This window comes from Haematobia irritans, chromosome 4 (genome assembly GCF_050003625.1).
Source record: "Haematobia irritans isolate KBUSLIRL chromosome 4, ASM5000362v1, whole genome shotgun sequence".
NCBI lineage: Eukaryota > Metazoa > Arthropoda > Insecta > Diptera > Muscidae > Haematobia > Haematobia irritans.
Genome location: NC_134400.1, coordinates 211703205 through 211729812, shown reverse-complemented (window position 1 = coordinate 211729812; position 26608 = coordinate 211703205). Strand labels below are relative to the sequence as shown.

Here is a 26608-nt window from a genome sequence, read left to right as displayed (position 1 = left end):
ATTTCAGAACACCAAAACTTTTTTTTCCGTGCACCCTACGACCACCCGAAATACAATTTATTGTGCTGTGTCGTCATTTGAAGTCCGATCGAAAAGAAACATATCGTTGTTCGTGGTTGATCAGGGGCTATATTTCTTGCATTGGTCATTTTTGACTCCGACGTCAAATTTGATTTTTAATTTTTTTATTTCGCTTCGTATACCCCTATGATGCCCATTTCTGATAACCAATATAAAGATCTTAACAAAATATGAAACTTTTGCTTTTGAAGTATTTACTTATATTCATAAACAAAAAAGTTACAGAGATTTTAAAATGTCAATAAGTCATGATGTCCGATCGAAACCACATGCACATCGTTATTCACATCTACGGAATTAATTTATAAGGCATTTAGAACACAAAACTTGTTTATCTGTAAATTTCTAACGGTACCTTCGTATACATACTCGTAGTTTGCACTACGACATTTTCTGCGTTGTGCAAAGTGCATGTGTTTTTGCTAGAACAATTTGAGAGCCTACTGTTTTAATATTCTAACAATCACTTTCGCTACATGATTTTTTAAGTCTGTCCATATTTTTGTGACCTATTGACTTTTTAAAATGTAACTTTTTTGTTTATGAATATAAGTAAATACTTCAAAAGCAAAAGTTTCATATTTTGTTAAGATCTTTATAATGGTTATCAGAAATGGGCTTCATAGGGGTATACGAAGCGAAATAAAAAAATTAAAAATCAAATTTGACGTTGGAGTCAAAAATGACCAATGCACGAAATATAGCCCCTGATCAACCACGAACAACGATATGCGTTTGTTTTCGATCGGACTTCAAATGACGACACAGCACAATAAACTGTATTTCGGGGGGTCGTAGGGTGCACGACAAAAAAGGTTTTGGTGTTCTGAAATTGTCTTCGAATATGCTACAAAACTGGGGGGTGACCGCATCAACTTTTTTCCCTTTAGGCCGTGACCCTATCTAATGTACATAAATATTGCATATTGTATACATAAATAAATATCTAAACTTTTCAACTTAAAATTCTTTATTTTTGTCTATGCAATAAAGTGAATCAATCACTTCGTATTCAATACACATACCCTCAAAAAAAAAAAAAATCACCTCTGTAATATAAACTCCCAACCGTATTCTGTTTCAAGCATATATATTTTTTTAAAACCTTTTCAAACAAAAAATTATTTGTACTGTGCAACCATGTATGTTTCACCCTAAGCATATCTTTGTTTAAGGCGCCAAATAGTTAATTCCCGTTTCTAAACATTTTGCTTGCAGCAAAATTCTTAAATATAATAGTGTTGAAATGCAAATAAAACATACTAAGTTTCCAATTTATTTGAATTTACATCCCAAATTTTATTTATATACAAAATATATAAGTCGATAAGCAATCATAAGCGTCCACATACACTTTTATTTGTTGTAATTAAATTTGCCGTTTTCGTTATTTATATACATTGTCATTTGATCTGTTTTCTCTATTCTCTCTCTCTCTCTCTCTCTCTCTCTCTCTCTGACGTTTCTAAACATATATATGTTTATATGAAATTTCCAAATTAATATATGTTTGCATCATTGAGTGATAAGAAAGAAGTTCACCACTGTGGTATCACAATGCACTGAATAGTCTAAGTGAGCCTGAAATATTGGGCTGCCACTATACCTAACCTAACCTAACCTTGCATCCACAAGTATTATATTTAAGAAAGTATAATTTTCCAAACATAGTATGTTAGAACATTATTATTACCATATAAAGGGTGGTTAAAATTTCAAGGGCCGATGTTGATTTTGAATAAAACACAAACTATTTAGGAAATTATTGTAATTTTATTTTATTATGATATATTGGTATTACTCAATTATGTATGGAACAAAATATCGGCCAAATGGGCGCCGCGACCTCGGCGGCACACCTTCATCCGATGGTCCAAATTTTCGATGACGCTGAGGCATAATGGAGGTTCTATACCGTTAATATGAAGAATTATCTCATCCTTTAGCTCTTGAATTGTTGCTGGCTTATCAACGTACACCTTTTCTTTCAAATAACCCCAAAGAAAAAAGTCCAACGGTGTCAAATCACATGATCTTGGCGGCCAATTGACATCGCCATTACGTGAGATAACACGGCCATTGAATTTGTTGCGCAAAAGAGCCATTGTTTCGTTAGCTGTGTGGCAAGTGGCACCGTCCTGCTGAAACCACATATCGTCCACATCCATATCTTCCAATTCGGGCCATAAAAAGTTCGTTATCATCTCACGATAGCGAACACCATTCACAGTAACTGCCTGACCGGCCTCATTTTGGAAAAAATACGGCCCGATGATGCCGCCAGCCCATAAACCGTACCAAACAGTCACTCTTTGTGGGTGCATTGGATTTTCGACAATCACTCTTGGATTCTCATTCGCCCAAATGCGACAATTCTGTTAATTGACGAATCCACTGGGGTGAAAATGTGCCTCATCACTGAAGATGATTTTCTTCGAAAATTGATCATCCACTGTTGCCATTTCTTGGAACCATTCTGCCCATTCACGACGTCCATGGTTCAAATTGAGTAAGTCTGAAATAGAGAAATGTCAAATAAAATTCGGAAAAAAGCTTGGCGTTTAGGTGTGGTTCACCTTTATATCCCAGATATGTTATATTAGTTTATGAACATTATATGCTTGCACTTAAAAATAATGGGCAACAAATTGAGTTGCAAACATATGAAAAACAGTTTATTTTGTCCGTGTATGCAATTGAAATAATAAAATAGACGGGATACCAACCAATAAAATGTCACAAAGTTGAATGAGTTCATAGACGTTTGCAAATAGTATTTTTGGCAACTATTCTATATAGTCTAAGTGCAAGTAACAAATTAACTATATATATACGTATACGCGTACTTATATTTGTACACATATACAGGAATGCATATTAGTTCGTTTTAAACAAATATATATTTGTAGCTAAACTTGGAACACTTTTAATTTTATTTATGTATTTAAAATAGGGCTTTTGATATTTAAAACAATTTTATGTAATTTAAATAAATAATTTTAAATAATAAATTTTGGTTTTAATTTTAAGTTTAAATTTTTTTTTATTTTACTTTAAAGATTAAAAAGTACTTTAATTAAATACTTTAAATTGAATTTATATAAATTTTTTTGTTTTAATTTTGTTTTGTTAAAAATTAAAAATATCTTTATTTAAACGAAAAAAAGGAAGTCAATCTTTATAGCGTTTAATTAACAGAGTTCTTACTTGTTTTTTTTATGTACCATATTTTCGTCAAATTTATTTCTCTTTTTCTATTCTTCTAACAGTTTTGCAAAACGGTCTATTGTTCGTATATACGTAAGAATATATGAAATAATTTAAAAATATCTAAATATATCTATAAAAACTTGCCATTGCATAGTTACTACATATTGTTGTAAATTAGTCGGTTTTATTAGACAAATATGAAAGCAATAATTAAATATAATAAATAATAAAAAAAAACAATGCCAAATACATCTTCAATTGGACCGTAAGAGTTATCGAATTTAATTATGTAAATATATGTGCTGACATTTTGAAATGGAAAAATCAAAGTAAAGAACAGTGGGTTCAGTGAAAAAAAAACAGTGAACCCATCAGGAAGAAAACATTTATTTATTTTTTTAGAAATTTTTTAATATTTTTAGAAAATGTTAACTAAACAGTATTACAAACGCTGACATCGCGCCGATATCACAAAAATAAGTAAATATTTTTGGACAAATTCAAGAAAATTTATGAGCCATATGTTAATTAACTTTTTTCACTTGTTAAAGAAAATTTTGTAGTTTCGAAGAAAAAATGTGAGTTCAAAATTGCAAGAATGTCTTTAGTGACATACAAAGCTCCTGATGGGCACATTTGTAATAAAATTTACAAATTTAAAGAAATTTTAAAGAAATAATACGAATTTAGTAAATCTTTTTACTTCATTTGTGTATAATTTCCCCCCCGTTTTTTAGTTCATTTAACTAACGTACGCAAAAACATATTAGAGTAAAGGAAACTTTCTCCATATATACACGGATGAAAAATACTGTTTTTCATATGTTTGGCTATAAACATTATATGTTTTGAACACAAATTTTTAAACACAATATTTTTGAGTGCAAGCATATAATGTTCATAAACTAGCATAACATGTTTGGGACATATATGTTAATATGTTAGAACATATTATGTTTGGGATATAAAATGTTTGTAAATATAATATGCTTGGATGCAAACATATATTAACTTAGAAATAGTCTATAAACATATATGTGTTTAGTAGCTTGGAGCGCTATTTAACAGGGAGCGATATTGAATTAAGTTGGTGGTTGTTGCTTGTTATTACAAAATTTACATTTTATTTTTCCTTGGGCAATTGATCAGCTAATTCTTTGATCCTTACAAACTGTGTGGTCCGCTGTTCGAATCCTCGTCCGGCAAAAGGTAAAATTAAAATAAAAAAAATTGAATAATTTCTTCTACAATGTTTGTATTACAGAAAAAGGTGCTAAGAACTACAAAATGTCGTGGAAGTGAGAAAGATGTGGGGGAATATACAATTAGGCAGAAACAAAATTTTGAGCATTCAGGTCGAAAACCTATGTTGTTAGCACCTATATTACCTGTTTATTTTCATAATTCATTATGATTGTAAATATATAAATAAATAAATACAATTTTGAGCACAATATTGTTTGGGAGAATTTTTTTAAGCATATAATATTTTTGGGTGCAAAATGCTTCCAAACATATTATATGTTCACAAAATAACATATTGTTTTTTGGAAGACAACATTATTGAATTTGGATGCAAAAATACAAAATGTTTGGAACTTAGACTACCCAAACATATATTGTTTAGACCAATATGCTTTCACACATATTATATATTGGAAGAGATCAAACATATAAATGTTTAGGCAATACCCAAAAATGTATATGCTTGAAGCAAAATATGTTTGGGAGTATATGTTACAGAAGCGATTTTTTATGAGGGTGTAATAATTCCATGAACTAAAATAAAGTTAAGTTGGCTTTAGTGAAATAGAGAGTTCACTTTTTTTAGGTATGTGTTAGTACATTTGAGTCATAATAACTCAAAAAGAACTTGGTCTGGAACAGCCAGTATAGTTTTAAACTGAAATTTATCAATTATATTTTCAAATCCCCTCTATTACATAAAAGTCGACATGTTCCCGTCAAGGTGAAACATAATATGTTTGAACAATACAAACAATATTTTTTTATGGACCAATCGTGAAAATATATATATGCTTGAAGCAGAATGTGTTTGGGGCATATGCTACAGAAGCAATTTTTTTGTGGGTGTATTATTAAGAGAAAAAATTGATTGATAGAGGTCTGGTAACAACGCTTCAGATTATATCAGTTGTTAAAGTTGACGATGTTGATGAGGAATGTGGAATGTGGAAAACGATAATCCATTTTTTACCTTAATTGCACGGTCGAAAAAGACAGTTTTTCATATGTTTGGGTGTAAAAACAATATGTTTGGAACTCAAATTTTTTAACACAATATTTTTAAGTGCAAGCATATAATGTTCATAAACTAGCATAACATGTTTGGGACATCTATGTTAATATGTTATAACATATTATGTTTGGGACGTGAAATGTTTGTAAATATAACATGCTTGGATGCAAACATATATTAATTTAGAAATAGCCTATAAACATATATGTGTTTAGAAAGAGAGACCTACAGAGTACCCTGCAAGTAAAAGAATGGAAGTAACCAATTGGCGTCACAAAAAAATAAATTAAATAAATTTTTTTCTACCAGTGCATGCTTAATGTGAAACATAATATGTTTGAACGATACAAACAATATTTTGTTTGGACCAATACTGAAAATATATATGCTTGAAGCAAAATGTGCTTGGGGCATAACAGGTTGGCTAAAAAGTCCCCGGTCTGACACATAGATGGCGTCGCTAGTATTAAATGCATATTATTTTTATATAGTACCAACCTTCAAATGATTCGTGTCAAAATTTGACGTCTGCAAGTCAATTAGTTTGTGAGCTAGAGCGTCTTTTGTGAAGCAACTTTTGTTATTGTGAAAAAAAATGGAAAAAAGGAATTTCGTGCTTTGATAAAATACTGTTTTCTGAAGGGAAAAAATACGGTGGAAGCAAAAACTTGATAATGAGTTTTCAGACGCCCGAAAGAGGTGGTTACCGACGAAAACATCAAAAAAATCCACAAAATGATTTTGAATGACCGTAAAATAAAGTTGATCGGGATAGCAGAGGCATTAAAGATATCAAAGGAACGTGTTGGTCATATCATTCATCAATATTTGGATATGCGGAAGCTCTGTGCAAAATGGGTGCCGCGCGAGCTCACATTTGACCAAAAACAACAACGTGTTGATGATTCTGAACGGTGTTTGCAGCTGTTAACTCGTAATACACCTGAGTTTTTCCGTCGATATGTGCCAATGGATGGACCATGGCTCCATCACTACACTCCTGAGTCCAATCGATATGTCGGCTGAGTGGACAGCGACCGGTGAACCGTCTCCGAAGCGTGGAAAGACTCAAAGCCCGCTGGCAAAGTAATGGCCTCTTTTTTTTGGGATGCGCTTGGAATAATTTTTATCGATTATCTTGAGAAGGGAAAAAACCATCAACAGTGACTATTATATGGCGTTATTGGAGCGTTTGAAGGTCCAAATCGCGGCAATGCGGCCCCATATGAAGAAGAAAAAGTGTTGTTCCACCAAGACAACGCACCGTGCCACAAGTCATTGAGAACGATGGCAAAAATTGATGAATTGGGCTTCGAATTGTTTCCCCACCCACCGTATTCTCCAGATCTGGCTCCAGCGACTTTTTATTGTTCTCAGACCTCAAAAGGATGCTCGCAGGGGAAAAATTTGGCTGCAATGAAGAGGTGATCGCCGAAACTGAGGCCTATTTTGAGGCCGAAAACCGAAGGAGTACTACCAAAATGTTATCAAAAAATTGGAAGGTTGTTATAATCGTTGTATCGCTCTTGAAGGGAACTATGTTGAATAATAAAAACGAATTTTGACAAAAAAATGTGTTTTTCTTTGTTAGACCGGGGACTTATCAGCCCACCTGTTATGTTACAGAAGCGATTTTTTTGAGGGTGTGGAGGGGTAGGTCGATACACACATACTAGGGGCTAGTTATGCACTGGTCCTGCAATTTATCAATTTTGCGTAGGGTTAGGCTATATTTTAGTGATGTGCGCTTACTTGTTCTTGTCTAAAAGTTATTTGTGTTTAAATTCTAATACATTTTGTATTAATTGTTTCTCCTCTTAAAACCACTGTGGCATACCTTGTTCCACTATTAAAATCAAATAGCAACCAATGGAAAATGTAGTCTAATTATAAATATGCACTTTGTGGACAATCAGTGGCAATGGCAAGCAATATGAATAGCCAGACAAACGTCAAGATAGAGAGAATGAAAAATAGAAATGAAATAAAACTTAAAGAGATTGAAAATGTTATTCCAAAGATGAAAGCAAATGTATGCAAAAACTAAATATACACATACATACTACATGCTAGAAAAGGCGGATGGACTCATAAAGGATAAGTGACCACTATGTGTCCGTGAAGGAAAATATCAGAGGTGTATTATTATAACATTGAAGGGCCTATTTAATAAAATTAATTAATAGGGTGCTATTAGATAAAAGCATTTTGAAAATTACTTTTTGACGAGTATTCGTTTGAGAACTGAGAATGCTCTCGACTAGATGGCGGTGGCACCCTTTATTGCTCTCAGAGATTGCCGTAAATCTATTCGAAGAGCAAAACGATCTCGTTATGGCGAGGGTATCATAGCACAGCGACCTAGTATAATGTCGATCACTTGCCCGATCGACATTATACTAGGTGGGTTACATATTGTGTGTGGCACCGTTCAAACTCCGTTAGTAAATCAGACTCTACTCCTAATACACACAATTTTTTTTTTCAGATGCAATCACAAAATTAATTGATCCATTTATTTTTTTAATTGAAATGCCTTCATTCACGAAAATAATAGTATCAATCACACTTTTAATTGAGCATCAAAAAAATACTTGATTAAAAAATTAATTGAATTCATTAGCAAATTTCAATTAATTTTTTAATTGATTCAATTCTATTTTTTAGCTGATGTTGATTGCCAAATTCAATCAATTTTTTAACTAAAAACGAAAGTATTTGTAATCGCTATACCCTATTTCAATCACTTTCTATATCTGTTTTTAATCCGTTTTAGTTTGATTCAAAAATTTATAGTTTCAAAAAAAATTTTTAATTAAGAATTAAAAAAAAAAAAACAAGTAAGGAAAGTCTAAAGTCGGGCGGGCGGGCCGACTATATTATACCCTGCACCACTTTGTAGATCTAAATTTTCGATACCATATCACATCCGTCAAATGTGTTGGGGGCTATATATAAAGGTTTATCCCAAATACATACATTTAAATATCACTCGATGTGGACAGAATTTGATAGACTTCTACAAATAGACTCAAAATTTTAGTCGGCTAATGCACTAGGGTGGAACACAATGTTAGTAACAAAATATGGGAAACATTTAAATCTGAAGCAATTTTAAGGAAACTTCGCAAAAGTTTATTTATGATTTATCGGCCGATATATATGTATTAGAAGTTTAGGAAAATTAGAGTCATTTTTACAACTTTTCGACTAAGCAGAGGCGATTTAACAAGAAAAATGTTGGTATTTTGACCATTTTTGTCGAAATCAGAAAAACATATATATGGGAGCTATATCTAAATCTGAACCGATTTCAATCAAATTTGGCACACATGACTATATTACTAATTGTACTCCTAGTGCAAAATTTCAACCAAATTGGGCAAACTCTGGCTTCTGGGGCTATATAAGTCCATATCGGGCGAAAGATATATATGGGAGCTATATCTAAATCTGAATCGATTTCAACCAAATTTGGCACACATAGCTACAATGCTAAATCTACTCACTGTGCAAAATTTCAACCAAATTTGGCCAAAACTCTGGCTTTTAGGACCATATTAGTCCATATCGGGCGAAAGATATATATGGGAGCTATATCTAAATCTGAAACGATTTCAATCAACTTTTGCACACTTGACTATACTACTAATTGTACTCCTAGAGCAAAATTTCAACCAAATTCGGCCAAAAATCTGGCTTCTGGGGCCATATAAGTCCATATCGGCCGAAAGATATATATGGGAGCTATATCTAAATCTGAACCGATATCAATCAAATTTTGCACACTTGACTATACGACTAAGTGTTATGTTTGTACAAAATTTCAAGCAAATCGGTATAAAACTCTGGCTGCTGGATCCATATTAGTGCATATCGGGCGAAAGATATATATCTAAATCTGAACCGATCAAGAGGGTTCTATTCTGACCCAAATTAGGAACATGTGCCAAATTTGAAGGCGATAGGACTTAAATTGCGACCTAGACTTTGATCACAAAAATGTGTTCACAGACAGACGTACGGACGCACGGACGGACGGACAGACGGACATGGTTATATCGACTCAGGGACCCGCCCTGAGCATTATTGCCAAAGACACGATATGTCTATCTCGTCTCCTTCTGGGTGTTACAAACATATGCACTAACTTATAATACCCTGTTCCACAGTGTGGCGCAGGGTATAAAAATCCAAAATTTTTTTAACTCTTGCGAGTTTGATTAATTTTTTAATTGAAAATTGAAAAAATTTCAATCATTGACTTAATGTTTCTAGTTTGATTAATAGTATCAATTAATTTTTTAATTTAAAAAGCTTTCAACTTCAATCAACTTTTTAATTGGGTATATTTTGGTGATATTTTTTTGTGTGTAGTGATTCTTATCAGAATTAAAATTTAGATTTTTAGACTGTTCAAATTATGTTTTTTTTTGACAAAGTTTGGAAATTTTTCGAATTTATCTACTTTTTGAAAAGTAAATCTCTCCAGTTTTCAACTTTAACTTCTAGCGAATGAAATCGATAAACCTTTTTAAAGAAAATTAAAAATAACTTTAACTTCTAGCGAATAAGATCAATACACGTTTTACAATCTAAAGCTCTTATTCAATAGGCTCTCTCTTAAAAAAATTAAATAAATAGTATGTTGTCGGTCGATAATATGAGTACAAACTAGTCGCTAGCTGTGAGATTTTTTGCAGTTAGAAATTTTTTCCGAATTTCATGATGGCTAGAGTGTATTTCAATGTGTTTGGAATTCGAGATATGGAATCATAATCTTTTTTAAGTTCTTTTTTGAGTTGTAGAATAAATGTATGATTTCGCCCAAAAAAAAAAATGTTTAAGAAAAATCTTAAATCCTCAGAATTTTGCTTATTCAATTCATTTTTTATTCATTATTTTCTGATTCAATCACGAAATTAATGGATCCAATTAATTTTTCAATTGAAATGCCTTCAATCACAGAAATGATAGTATCAATTAAGAAATTAATTAAAAGTCAATTAAAAAATTAATTGATCTAATTAAAAAATTAATTGATACTATTAATGTTTGCGATTGATTTTTGTTTCAATTAAAAAATTTGTTGAATCAATTAAATTTTTAATTGTATATTTTTTAAAACTTAATTCAAATTTTAATTGGAAAATTTTTCGTGAAATATTTTTGTGTATGGTGTTTGCATTTTTGCGATATTAAATTAAATAGACCTAGAAATACTGGCTCTAATTAATACTGAACGTACACTGAAAAAGATATTGACCTAATATGACGGATTTCGCAACATAAATTTTATAACACGCAATTTACACAATAGCTAGGATAAATTTATTTGAAATAAAGGAATTTTAATTAAAAGAGAATTCATAATTATTGCTTTAAAAATTATCTTCTTTGAATTAAGGACACGAATCTTTGAAATTTGTGCCCATTCGTTAATGTCGTATAACTTTGAGGTAACAGGTTGGCTGATAAGTCCCCGGTCTAACAAAGAAAAACACATTTTTTTGTTAAAATTCGTTTTTATTATTCAACATAGTTCCCTTCAAGAGCGATAAGAGCGATTGGTAGTACTCCTTCGGTTTTGCCTCAAAATAGGCCTCAGTTTCGGCGATCACCTCTTCATTGCAGCCAAATTTTTTCCCTGCGAGCATCCTTTTGAGTCTGAGAACAAGAAAAAGTCGCTGGGGGCAGATCTGGAGAATACGGTGGGTGGGGAAAAGACGCTCTATCTCACAAACTAATTGACTTACAGACGTCAAATTTTGACACGAATCATTTGAAGGTTGGTACTATGTAAAAATAATATGCATTTAATACTAGCGACGTTATCTATGTGTCAGACCGGGGACTTATCAGCCAACCTGTTAAAATGCAAAATTTCCTTAAAGTAGAGAAACACATTTTTGATTTTAAGAAATAATCTTTAAATTAATTGAAATACTGAATCTTAGCCCTCTAATGCCCAAGCTTTTAGTACAACACACGTACAACAAAAATAAATGAAATAACAAGTATATACAGCCGTAAGTTCGGCCAGGCCGAAGCTTATGTACCCTCCATCATGGATTGCGTAGAAACTTCATCTAAACACTGCCATCCACAATCGAATTACTTAAGTTGCGGTAACGCTTGCCGATGGCAAGGTATCTTAAAACCTCCTAACACCATCTTCTAAATTGTATGTAAGTCCATACGTGGTATATATTAAATCAAAAAAGATCGATCCAATACGTATATAATTCAGTTTGACAAAGTAGACATAAAATTTTGACAACATTTTCTACAGAAATAAAATTTTAACAAAATTTTCTATAGAAATAAAATTTTCACAAAATTTTCTATAGAAATAAAATTGTGACAATGATGAAAATTTTATTATGAACCGAATAAAGTGTTAACAAAATTTTCTCTAGAAATAAAATTTTGGTAGATTATTTTTGGCTCTAGTGGCAACCATGATTATGAACCGATATGGACCAATTTTTGTGTGATTGGACCAATTTTGGTATGGTTGTTAGCGACCATATACTAACAACACGTGCCTAATTTGAACCGGAATTTAACTCCTCCAAGAGGCTCCGGAGGTCAAATCTGGAGAATGTTTTATATGGGGGCTATATATAATTATGGACCGATATGGGCCAATTCTGGCACGGTTGTTAAAGATCATATACTAACACCATGTTCCAAATTACAACCGGATTGGATGAAATTTGCTTCTCTTGGAGACTTCGCAAGCCAAATCTGGGGATCGGTTTATATGGGGGCTATATATAATTATGAACCGACGTGGACCAATTTTGCATGGTTGTTAGAGACCATATACCAATATCATGTACCAAATTTCAGGCGGATCGGATGAAATTTGCTTCTCTTTGAGGCTCCGCAAGCCAAATCTGGAGATCGGTTTATATGGGGTCTATATATAATTATGGACCGATGTGGACCAATTTATGCATGGTTGTTAGAGACCATATACCAACATCATGTACCAAATTTCAGCCGGATCGGATGAAATTTGCTTCTCTTTTAGGCTCCGCAAGCCAAATCTGGGGATCGGTTTATATGGGGGCTATATATAATTATGGACCGATGTGGACCAATTTTTGCATGGTTGTTAGAGACCATATACCAACACCATATACCAAATTTCAGCCGGATCGGATGAAATATGCTTCTGTTAGAGGCTCCACAAGCCAAATCTGAGGGTCCCTTTATATGGGGGCTATACGTAAAAGTGGACCGATATGGCCCATTTTCAATACCATCCGACCTACATCGATAGCAACTACTTGTGCCAAGTTTCAAGTTAATAGCTTGTTTCGTTCGGAAGTTAGCGTGATTTCAACAGACGGACGGACGGACGGACGGACGGACATGCTTAGATCGACTCAGAATTTCACCACGACCCAGAATATATATACTTTATGGGGTCTTAGAGCAATATTTCGATGTGTTACAAACGGAATGACAAAGTTAATATACCCCCATCCTATGATGGAGGGTATAAAAAGAAAACTTAGTTGAACCTTTTCAAGAGCCTTTGCAGCATATTTTACCGTATAATTTTTTCTTGATTAGTTTTCTTGCTTTTGTGTCGTTAACATTGAATATTTAATCAGCTGACAAAAAAATTGGGGCATTAGAGGGTTAAGATAAAAGATAACAAGTATATACAGCAGTAAGTTCGGCCGGGCCGAATCTTAAATACCCACCACCATGAACCAAATATTAGGGTTTCCTTTGAAACTTCAGGAGGGCTTGAGGACTTGAGGACACTTCCCGAAGATAAATTTAAAGATTTCACCTATGAGGACTATATCAATTCTGGATTTATAAGAACCATTTTTGTTTGAGTTTTAGAGGAATCATTAACATCTCTTGTAAGTGTGCAAGAAAATTATAAAATAACGTCTTGATTTGAAATCTTAAATCTGTAGAAGTAAAATCTGGAAATTTTACATTGAGTTTCAAGCAATTTTCATGATCAGTGCGCCTTCTACACCCTCAAGAAGTGAAGTCGGTCTATATGGAGGCATTACCAAATGGACCGATAAAAACTTAATCCGATACACGTTTTTGTGAGCCTAAAATACCAGAATATTTACAATTTCAGGCAAATCGGATGAAAACTACGGTTTCTATAAACCCAAGGAGTTAAATCGGGAGATCGTTCTTATGGGGGCTATACTAAAATATGGACCGATACTCACCGTTTTCGGCACACCTCTTTATGACCCGAAAATAGCTCTAGATTTCCAATTTCAGGCAAATAGGATAAAAACTTCGGATTCTAGAAACCCACGAAGTAAAATCGGGAAATCGGTCTATATGGGGGCTATACCAAAATATGGACCGATACTCACCATTTTCGGCACACCTCTTTATGGTCCTAAACTACCTCTAGATTTCCAATTTCAGACAAATTGGATAAAAACTACGGGTTCTATAAGCCCAAGACCCCAAATCGGGAGGTCGTTTTATATGGGGACCATACCAAAACATGGACCGATACTCACAATTTTTGGAACACGTATTTGTGGTCCTACAATACCTCTCGATTTCCAATTTTAGGTAAATTGAATAAAAACTCTGGTTTCTATAAGCCCAAGAAGTAAAATCGGGAGATCGGTCTATATGGGGGCTATACCAAAACATGGACCGATACTCACCATTTTTGGCACACGTATTTGTGGTCCTACAATACCTCTCGATTTCCAATTTTAGGTAAATTGAATAAAAACTGCGGTTTCTATAAGCCCAAGAAGTAAAATCGGGAGATCGGTCTATATGGGGGCTATACCAAAATATGGACCGATACTCACAATTTTTGGCACACGTATTTGTGGTCCTACAATACCTCTAGATTTCCAATTTCAGGTAAATTGAATAAAAACTGCGGTTTCTATAAGCCCAAGAAGTAAAATCGGGAGATTGGTCTATATTGGGGCTATGCCAAAACATGGACCGATACTCACCATTTTTGGCACACCTCTTTATGGTCATAAAATACCTCTAGATTTCAAATTTCAGGCAAATTGGATAAAAACTACGATTTCTATAAGCCCAAGACCCCAAATCGGGAATTCGGTTTATATGGGGACTATATCAAAACCTGGAACGATATAGCCCATCTTCGATCTTGACCTGCCTGCAGACAAAAGACGAGTTTGTGCAAAAAATTTCAGCACGATTGCTTCATTATTGAAGACTGTAGCGTGATTACAACAGACAGACAGACGGACAGACGGACATCGTTATATCGTCTTAGAATTTCTCCCTGATCAAGAATATATATACTTTATATAGTCGGAAATCGATATTTCGATGTGTTACAAACGGAATGACAAACTTATTATACCCCCGTCACCATTCTATGGTGGTGGGTATAAAAAAGCTTCAAATACAGGCTAAAACTTATTTTGATGATTTTGCATCTTTGGTTTGGTTTATTTTTACTTTGAAGTGTATGTCATAAAGTGGATTTTCAACTGAAACTTTCTATTAGTGTAGGTCCCTAAAAAGTGTCCTTATTTTAAAGAAGCCGCATCTTTGGCTCGAAATCAATACCAAAATCCTTAAGGGAAGGTTAAAATATTTGGATCCAAGTAAACTCTTTTTTGTGTAGTTCGAAAAACTACCAAGTTACCAACTCAAAAATTTCGTCCTCATTCACGGAAAAAATTCCGCAATTTGAGGAACAATCTCGAAAGTTTATAACAACGTTTAACTATACAAATCTAAGAATAAGAGAAAGTTTGAAACCTGCCGGTTCCATTCAGTTTTACACAGAAGTTTATATATTTACTCTATTACTGATGATCATATAACTACAGAGTATTGCATCTGCGATTTTCTCTTAGTTAAAGCATTCACATAAAATGCCTTGAATAAGGCCTCAAAGAATGAATTTTAACACATTTACATAAACAACACATACGCATACCCTACCTCATAAAGTACCCCTTGGTCGATAATGTTTTATATTAGCACATTTTGCGGACATTGAAATAAATGTAGATGGACTCTAGTCACCGCAGAGAGTAGGCCATCAATACAAAAAAAAACGGAATAGACAATTCTGACTGTGACTATGTCTTGAAAAAGACCGGCACAGCAAAATAGACTTGCTCGGTGAATAAAGTAACAACATTCAGCAGAATGCTCAACGAATCGGCAGAGGCATTTAATGTTAAATGAACGGTCAAATACCGGAGCACATGAACATAAAGGAAAACTGCACAGAAATAAAGACGACAAACACACACACATACATACATACACTCACAAATACATTCGAAAGAAACACTTTCGGTTGTGGACAAAAATTGATTGTGGAACATAGAAATTGACTTGACTCGAATGTGGTAGATTCCTCATTTGTCTAGAAATACGTTACTCATTCTTACGGTAGAACGCGATTGAACGACGACAGCAGCCCGGGTCCATACGAGTATGAGAAAAATAGAAAATTGAAAATTTTTTTAAAATAATCTACAAAAGGCTGAGAGGGCGACGGAAGCATCATTTTGCATAAAGATGACCATCATTAGCCATAATTGAATATGACTACCAGGATGATGTTGATGTGTTTAATGATGCTGATGATTAACCAGTGAACGCGGGCTTCAAGTACCCATAAAAAAAAAATAACAACAACAACAACAGTACTCCCCATACCCATGATTATCGTGATCAATAGTTTGGTTTTTGCTTAGAAGCCACTAGTGATCATTAGTTCATTAAAGCAAGCACAACGATTAGTAGATGGTGCTCCCTTAAAAAAAAATTGGGCGAAATTTTTGGAGAATCTTACACCCTCTTTTGCACCAGCAGTCGTGTGTCTAAAAGTTGTTCGTCAAACAACAGTCATCTTTCATCATTCGCTACGACCAAATCAATTTAACGACCAAATAACGAATATTGCAAAAAATAGTGTTTTTTTTTCAAGATTTACTAATACAGTGATTTTGTTTTTGTGTGAGAGTGTTTTGTAGTGTTAAAATTTTTTCAAATTATTTTCTATTGTTAATAAACTTGTCTCTCCTCGCCAAGTAAGTGTATAAACACTAATCAACAACAAAGCTAATCATAGAAGAAATAAAAGTTATGAGAATTTTTTTTGCTGTCAATGTTAAATTGTTTTGTTGTTGTTTTTTTGCTATAGTATGACTTAACTCATTTCGTTAGTGATAAAGGCAATCAACGTCGACGACGTTCACAACAGAAAAAATCAAAAGAAAACAAAGCTTTAACTGTTCCCAACCAACAAAAAAATATTCTAACTGGTCTCCCCTAACAAGTATCGACAGTTGTGTATCCGCAGTCTTTCATAACACAGAGTGGGAGATTTAAAATAAAATTTAAAATCATTTTTCCAAATTTAATTTAATTTTTCCTATAATGTCTTAAAGTTTTCCTATAACGATATCATATCACCCAGAAAAAAGTCCACATAAATATAGATGAACATTTCGGCAAAATTTTGTGAATAGCAATTAAATCATCATATTTAAAAATAACTACAAAATATACACAATAGCAAGACAAAATAAAAATTAAATAAAATTTAACGGAACAGGCGGAAAATAAAATTTGAAATAGAAATAACCAAAACGAAAAATATATGCATGGACACATATCGTGAAAATAAACAAGAATTATTAACCAAAAAAAAAAAACAAAAAAAAAAACAAAAACTAATCTACAAATAATCATACATATATCGCAAGTGTTTATCTCAACGATCTGAGAGGAAAATATTCATAAAAAAGAAAATTGTCATCGTTTACACAATAAAAGCGTTACGGCTTCAACGACTGTGACATCTACGGCGACATCTTCATATAAAGAGAAGAGTGTATTGTTAGTGTTGTAGTTTTTATTTGTGCCTCCCCCACACACAGAAGACATAATCACAACAAATGTGCGTGAGTGCTGAGCAAAAGAGATTATCGAGTGTGCAAAAACGAAACTGGGAGACACCACATACGTGTATATCACCCCCAATACAACAAACACACATACGGCTACTACTCTCTAGTTGACGTAAAAAAACAGAAGAAAAAATATAAAACACAATATATTTGAGTGGCATATGTAAAAATCGAAAAAAGTAAACGATCCCATATACAAAGATAAGATACCATAGTTTTTTTTTTGTTCTTATAATCACCTCTATCCTCATCACGCAACGATCCAAAGGTTCCTATAAAGTAAACCATTTGTGTCTTTGTAACTGTTGTTTGCTTTAGAGTGCACGGTTTGTAAACGGATATCGGATACCATCCAACATGGAGGAGGATCATTCAACGACAACGAAGGCCGGTCAGGAGAATGAAACAGAAGGTATGTAACTATTGTAGTATGACCCACTTCTTTTTTTATTATCTAAAGTAAACACGAACAATGAACAATATGAAATATGCAAGAGATGAAAACGTCTCCAAACTATACATACACATACCAGTGGTGAGAGGAGGCATGAGAGAAAAGATAGCTATTCATCATAAGTTCATTAAGAGAAATGCCATGTTACTAGCTAAACAGTTTGAAAGTCACTTTTTCGAATATTAAACAATTAAGGAAATTTGAAGTAGCATGGGACCTCTATAATTCTTCGTGGAAACATTTGTGTTGTATGTCCTAAAACATTTTTGTTTAAATCTAAGCAATATTCGAACCAATTAATATAATGTCCCGCAATAAGTTATTCAAAATTTTCTGCGAAATTTCGTGAAATTCCATGCTCTGTGACTAATAAAAGTATATTGGGGCTCCATACTATTAAAAATGTTTAATTTAGAAAGGAAAATCTAATTCTATTCTCATAAAAACTCGCCAAGAGAAATATTTCAATGCTTTATTAAAAGATGAACAATTTATGTACCCCTCCTGTTCTGGTTTACGAATTCGCAAACCTCAAAATGTTGAATTGCCAATAACTCCACAGCCGATACATATTTAGACCTAAAATGTTTACAAATTAAATTTCATATCGATAGGATAGGGGGATAGGTCCTATGTACCCAAACATGTATCAAGAGCAAAATGTGATGTGTGTCCCATGTATGACCGATTTGAGCAGATATGTTAAAATATCCCATGTACAGTGAGCAAAAAAAAAGTTGTACACCAATGTGACTTAAATTGTGAAACGATATGGAAAATATGAAGTAAATATCTATTTTTTGCTGTCAATGTTAAATGTTATACCTTAAATGGAAGCTTGGATCTCAAGCTTTAATTTAAGGTATAAGAAATAAATATTTACTTTATATTTTCCATATCGTTTCACAATTTATGTCACTTAGGTGTACAACTTTTTTTTTTTTTTGGCGGTGTAGGGAATAATATAATCAGCTCCGTACCGACCTTAGAGTTTCCTGTTTGTTCAAATTATTTTTAGACTCATAAATATATCGATTATTGTTATTTTATGGTTATGCCACAAACATAATGATAAAGGTGAAGAATGTCAAATATACAATTTCACCACAATCCATATAATTTTAGCATACTAGTGCGGAGATGGTAGATTCAATTCCCCTTTGTCAGACCTTTAGATTTATAATATTATTTTCTATTTTTTAATTAGATAAATATTTTTTTTTTATAAGAAACTTAAAAAAACTTCAAAGGGAATTCATTATATACCCCAATAAACAATTTTTATTACAAATCATAAACCAATCAAAATATTATTTTCTTCTATGACATTTAAATAAAATATATGTATAACAAAATACTAATATCGATCTATTATGGTATGATTTTATTGATATTGCAAATACTAAAGAAAGAATTAGAAAAAAAGTCTATTTATCGCCTTTGTCTTGCAATAAAATATGATTGCTAAAACTCTCACCAGTGGTATCTACGTGACTGATGTACGTTGTCCTCTTCATCAAGTATTATAAATTATGCAATTTTCATTGAGGTCTACGTGCTTTTGAATGGGAACAATATAGAACTTTGCTAATCTTATCTGAAGTACCAAAAACCGACTATCACATTGCACTTTAGAAATATGAGATCATAATGGAAACAAGATCATGACGAAAGTGAAATACAGTGAAACCTTTTCTCGAAATTCGGTTGTTAGTGGAAATTTTTCCTGAGACGTTTCGTATATGACCATATTAAAATTAACCTCTCATAAATGAAAATCTTCCAATTTCGGACAAAATTTGGGTAACTAAAGGTGCCTACACTGCATTTATTTCTAACTTTTTAATTTGGTTTTAGTAATTATAATATAGAAGTGTTTACGTTTATGAATGTTTCAATTGAACTTATATTGAAGACGCAGCATGAATTTGAACAATTAATTGATTCAATCCTTTTTTAGCTTGATAAGAAAAATTTCATTAAAAAATATTAAACAGTTAAAACATTTCAAATACTTAAAAAAAAACACAATAATTTGTTTGATTAATCAAATGAAAAAATACTTTATGCTACCGAATTAATTTCACTAAAAATCCGGGAAATATGCAGAGTAGAACACCAAGATTGTGGAATTGATTCACTTTCACTTGGTAGTGGATATGAGAACATGGGGCATACAATTTAAATGAATAAATAATAAGGCTATCCCTAAAGATTTTTTTAAAACACAAACAATTTTTGTGTATGGCAGAAATTTACATGACATAAAATTTACATTAATTCTTTTAACATTTCCTTCGAACTTCTCATTTTACAGCAATGGGTCTGATGGCTTCAAACAGTACGGGCACTTCGTTGACGAGATTTTTAATTTGCATGGCTCCTGTTATGGGTAACGTTACAATACGACCTTTATATTTCTCTTGTTCCTCGTCAAAGGCCATTCATTTCATTTCTGGGAGTGTAGTATTGACACTTCCACATTTAGACATACTTTGTGTCATAGTTGTTTGTTTGATTGTCTCTTCAGTCGTATTGTTTCTTTGGTGGAACAGTAGTGCCCAATGGCTGGATAACTATGGTCATTATATTCCATTAATTTTCATCATCGTTGTAGCTGTGTGAATTGTTCTATTGTGGTTTTATCTGTCGTATGTTTTTTTTTTTTACTTCATCAAATCACAGAATGAAATGAATCAATCAATCCTTTTGTCCATTGACATGCTTATATTTACAATTGTTCTCATTGTAGGTTAGAGTGATGTGAACAGCTTCATTAATGATTCTTTTTACATTTGTTTTTTTTTTAATGGTGAAAATTTCCCATCATTTATGGAATGACCCATATATCAATCCATATAAATTCAATAATATTGAAATACAATTGTTTATGTTTTTATACCATATTCTCGTCCCGAATTGTGATGTCATATCATTGCCTTATACTATCCATTTGACCATGTTTTATGCAATTGTGTGATTTTTTTCGCTTGGAATACGAGTATCATCATTTTTGTACATCATCTTCATTAATAGACATATTTAGGAAAAATAATTTTAAAATTTTGCAAACATTTGGTATATTTTATATACAAACATTCATTGCAGATATCATGAGATAAAATTTTGTTTATTTGGTGCTGGTTTCACAAGATGTTTTATGACTATAAAAGATTTTTGTTTAAATAAATATTTCAATGTTATCAAATATTTTTTTTTTTATTTTTTCTACACTTAAGGTTTTATATAAAATTATTGTTGTTTTGAAAAATCTAAGAGAGAGATAAATTTTTCAGAAAAAAAATCATATTGGGGGAAACATAATATTCAGTCTTAGGTTGACTATACATAAGTTATTACCAAAAAAAAATCCTGCATTATCATATAATCTTGGAGATAACATAGGACAAAATTGGTAAGTAATTATGATTAAATGGAAATCATGATTACTTTCCCAAGGACATATAAGGAAAGCTCTTCTCTGCAGCATTACCAAGAGCTGAATTGTAAGCTTGGGCGAGGTATGATTAAGTTTGGGAAATAACAAATATATTGGCTACGCGGTAGTACTCATGAAAATTTGATGTGTGGTAGACGTAATTATCCGGTGATTTTTAATCTTAACTACTTACCCTGGTTATGCTGGGTAAGTTGTGCAATACACGAGAGAAAACAAGTATATACGGCCGTAAGTTCGGCCAGGCCGAAGCTTATGTACCCTCCACCATGGATTGCGTAGAAACTTCTACTGAAGACTGTGATCCACGATCGAATTACTTGGGTTGCGGTAACACTTGCCGATGGCAAGGTATCTTAAAACTTCCTAACACCGTAATATATACCACATAGTCCATACGTGGTATATATTAAACTAAAAAGGCCGATTAAATACGTATATAATTAAGTTTAAAGTTTCTATAGAAATAAAATTTTGACAACATTTTCTATAGAAGTAAAATTTGGAAAAAATTTTCTATAGAAATAAAATTTGGAAAAAATTTTCTGAATTTTGCTCCTCCAAGAGGCTCCGGAGATCAAATCTGGCGAATGGTTTATATGGGGGCTATATATAATTATGGACCGATATGGACCAATTCTTGGGTGTTTATTAGAGACCACATTCTCACGCCATGTTCCAAATTTCAACCGGATCGGATGAATTTTGCTCCTCCAAGAGGCTCCGGAGGACAAATCTGGGGATCGATTTATATGGGGGCTATATATAATTATGGACCGATATGGACCAATTCTTGCATGGTTGTTAGAGACCATATACTAACACCACGTACCAAATTTCAACCGGATCGGATGAATTTTGCTCCACTAAGAGGCTCCGGAGGTCAAATCTGGGGATCGGCTTATATGGGGGCTATATATAATTATGAACCGATATGGACCAATTTTGGCATGGTTGTTAGAGACCATATACTAACACCACGTACCAAATTTCAACCGGATCGGATGAATTTTACTCCACTAAGAGGCTCCGGAGGTCAAATCTGGGGATCGGCTTATATGGGGGCTATATATAATTATGGACCGATATGGACCAATTTTGGCATGGTTGTTAGAGATAATATACTAACACCACGTACCAAATTTCAATCGGATCGGATGACTTTTGCTCCTCTAAGAGGCTACGGAGGTCAAATCTGGGGATCGGTTTATATGGGGGCTATATATAATTATGGACCGATGTGGACCAATATTTGCATGGTTATTAGAGACCATATACTATCGCCATGTACCAAATTTCAGCCGGATCGGATGAAATTTGCTTCTCTTAGAGCAATCGCAAGCCAAATTTGGGGGTCCGTTTATATGGGGGATATACGTAAAAGTGGACCGATATGGACCAATTTGTGCATGGTTGTTAGAGACCATATACTAACACCATGTACCAAATTTCAACCGGATCGGATGAAATTTGCTTCTCTTAGAGCAATCGCAAGCCAAATTTGGGGGTCCGTTTATATGGGGGCTATACGTAAAAGTGGACCGATATGGCCCATTTGCAATACCATCCGACCTACATCAATAACAACTACTTGTGCCAAGTTTCAAGTCGATAGCTTGTTTCGTTCGGAAGTTAGCGTGATTTCAACAGACGGACGGACGGACGGACGGACATCCGTCCAGATCGACTCAGAATTTCACCACGACCCAGAATATATATACTTTATGGGGTCTTAGAGCAATATTTCGATGTGTTACAAACGGAATGACAAAGTTAATATACCCCCATCCTATGGTGGAGGGTATAAAAATTGTAAATGATTGATATTTTATATCTTCATCTATATAATGCTGGTATATTAACTTTGTCATTCCATTTGAAACGCATCGAAATATTTGTCTCAGAACCCACAGCGTATATATATTCTTCCTCGTGGTGAAATTCTGTGGCGATCTAGCGATGTCCATTACGCTATCGCTGTGGTCGGAAAAAAGTTACGGTCACAGTTCGGTCCTCAAAATAATGCCAGATGTGCCTAACGTAGTGGATTACACTTTCGCGAGTCCACTTTTCGACAAAAAGTTTGAGACTCCAATCCCCAACAGTGAGGCGTGGTGCACACAGACCCCGGGGAATAAAGAATATATAGATTTCTACACTGATGGCTCCAAATTGGATGGACAATTGGGTTTCGGAGTATATTCTAATGATCTGGAACTACGAATAGCGAAAAGATTACCTAATCACTGTAGTGTTTTTCCAGGCTGAAATATTAGCAATAAGAGAGGTGGCGAATTGGCTGAGAAGTAATGTTCCAAAAAATGTGGGCATTAATATATACTCAGACAGTCAACCTGCAATAAAATCCTTGGACTCTGTGTTCCTCAACTCGAAAACGGCCATCGATTGCCGCAAATCTCTCAATGAGATGGCTGAGCAGTACAATATTCACCTAATATGGGTCCCTGGCCATAGGAACATACCGGGGAACTGCGAAGCGGATGAGTTGGCAAGGCTAGGGACTACTTACATATTCCAGGGGAACTAGAATCTGCTGGTATGCCCCTGGCTACCAGCAAGCTCATGCTACGTGAGAAGGCTGTTATGATGGCAAATGTTCGATGGGAGAATTGCAAGGGCTGTAACGACACCAAGCAAATATGGCCCCATTTAAACTTAAACCGCACACTAGATATGCTAGTGTTCTCGAGACGTCAGATATCACTCCTGATAGGCGATTTTGCAAAAACTATAGGCGCGAAGTATAATGACTATTGCATGAGCTGTCATGATGCGGAGGAAAAGGAATCAATTAAACACCTCTTGTGTGAGTGTCCTGCATTTTGTGTAAAGCGCAAGCAACTTTTAGGAGCATATAGCTTCAGATTACTGGCGGATCTGGAAAACGTTAACTTAAGTAGTCTGCTAATGTTTTTGGAACAATCTGGTTGGTTCAACAAAGAAAAATAATCAAGAAGGTTCAGCGGTTAAAACTAGAAGTGCCCATATGTAATAGGTACTTTTAATTAATGTGGTATCACAATGGACTGAATAGTCTAAGTGAGCCTGAATCTTAATCGGGCTGCCACTTTAACCTATCCTAACCTACGCTATTATTGTCTAAAAACCCACAATTGACCACCTACCTTGGCGAGGTCTAGCCTCCATTTATTTATGGTCCTACAAAACCTCTAGATTTAAAATTTCAGGCAAATTGGATAAAAACTACGGTTTCTAGAAGCTCAAGAAATAAATTCGGAAGATAGGGCTATATGGGGGCTATAGCAAACCATAGACCGATAGGCTCAGGGGGCTATAGCAAACCATAGACCGATAGGCTCAGTTTCCGGCACACCAATTTATGGTCCAAAAATACCTGGGGATTTCCAATTTCAGGGAAATCAAATTGATAGTACGGTTTGTAGAAGCACAAGAAGTAAAATCGAGAGATCGATCTATATGGGGGCTATACCAAAACATAGACCGATAGGCACCATTTCCGGCACACCGATTTATGGTCCTAAAATACCTCGGGATTTCCAATTTCAGGCAAATCGGATAGAAAATACGGTTTCTAGAAGCCCAAGACCCCAAATCGGGGGGGTCGGTTTATATGGGGGCTATGTAGCCCATCTTCGAACTTGACCTGCCTGCAAACAAAAAACGAATCTGTGCCAAATTGCAGGACGATAGCGCCATTATTAAAAGCTGTAAAATTAAAATTTCTTCCTTATCAAGAATATACACGCAAAAAAATAATTCTTTCCTTCCAAACGAAATTTTAGACAAACAAAGTTCGTTTCTTATTTGCTTTTTGCTTTAAGGAAGTTTTTTTGAAGAAAAGTATATACTTTTTGTGATAAACGTTTATTCTTTTCCGGCATGTAAAAACAATTTCATAAAGACTAACTCAAAAAAATCTTTTCTGACTAATTGAAGTTTCCCTCACATCATTCTTAATTCCACGAGGTTTTTTAGTTCTTAGCACCTTTTTCTGTATACAAAGAATGTAAAGAAATTATTCGATTTTATAAATTTTTTAAATTTTACCTTTCGCCTGGACGGAGAATTGAACCGCGGACCATGCAATTTGTAAGCCAAAATACTATCCACTGAGCTATGTACCTGTTATTGTCATCAGTAGACAATTATCCACATAAGTTATATTTATATAGCATAGCTTTCGTCGCCCACGAGCCGATTAAACAAACTTTATTTAACAGAACTATGCATTGGGCACCGTGGAACAGTGGCAGCTACGTCCGCCTTGCATACCTGGGTTCGATCCCTGTTTCGACCGAACACCAAAAAGTTTTTTTTGTTTTTTTTTTTTTTAAATATATTCCATATATATGTTCTGAAGATTCTGAAAAGATGTTCAACAATACATACTACTATATTAAATTTACACTATGAAACTGTAAAATATGTCTTATTAAAGACTTAAAGTCAGGAAAGACCAGTGCTTGATATAAACGAAATGGACTGTGTTGTTGGTTGGTGTTGTTGTAACAAAAGAATTTTTTTGGTGATAAAAATTTAAAATTTTCGAAGAATTTCAAAAAACTCTAAGAAAAGAAAAACGTTTTCGGTACACGTTTTCCAAACGTTTTTTTTTTTTCTTTGTGTGTATATAATTTGTATAGTCGGAAATCGATATTTCGATGTGTTACAAACTGAATGACAATTTTATTATACCCCATTACCATTCTGTGGTGGGGGGTATAAAAATTATAAATATATACAGTGGTGAAGTGTACATGTTCTTTAGAGTGACCGCAACGTATATGGGGCAAAAAAAAATGTCGTAATCTTGTTCGCCTTAACCCCACAAAACGAAATCCCCTTTCCAGATATTGGGATAGCCAAAATTTGAGCCCGATTAAACGTCGTTTGGCCAAAACATTCGTTTTTTTTCAAATTTTGAGCGACGAGCGGCACGTGTTAACGTCGTTTAATCGGGCTCAAATTTTGGCTATCCCAATATCTGGAAAGGGGATTCGTTTTGTCGGGTTAAGGCGAATGCTCCTAGTGGCACCAGGTCGCGTTTTCGAAGCTAAAAGCTTGCATAACTCGGTTTGACTCAGCGACGAGCGGCACGTGTTAACGTCGTTTAATCGGGCTCAAATTTTGGCTATCCCAATATCTGGAAAGGTGTTTCGTTTTGTGGGGTTAAGGCGAACAAGATTCCGACATTTTTGTTT

At 33.9% G+C, this 26608-nt stretch overlaps 1 protein-coding gene across 2 annotated transcripts in view; it reads left to right on the top strand.

Annotated features, from left to right (window-relative positions):
- Positions 1-16718: 16718 nt before the first annotated feature.
- LOC142236529 (uncharacterized) overlaps positions 16719-26608 on the top strand; it is a 66523-nt gene continuing 56633 nt past the window's right edge. The window contains exons 1-2 of one of the 2 annotated variants that reach the window (XM_075307759.1): positions 16719-17905; positions 20265-20339. In XM_075307759.1, coding sequence (XP_075163874.1) covers positions 17851-17905; positions 20265-20339 — 130 coding nt within the window. In that variant the 5' untranslated portion in view covers positions 16719-17850. The remainder of the gene's footprint in view (positions 17906-20264; positions 20340-26608) is intronic. The other variant, XM_075307760.1, reaches the window with a different exon arrangement.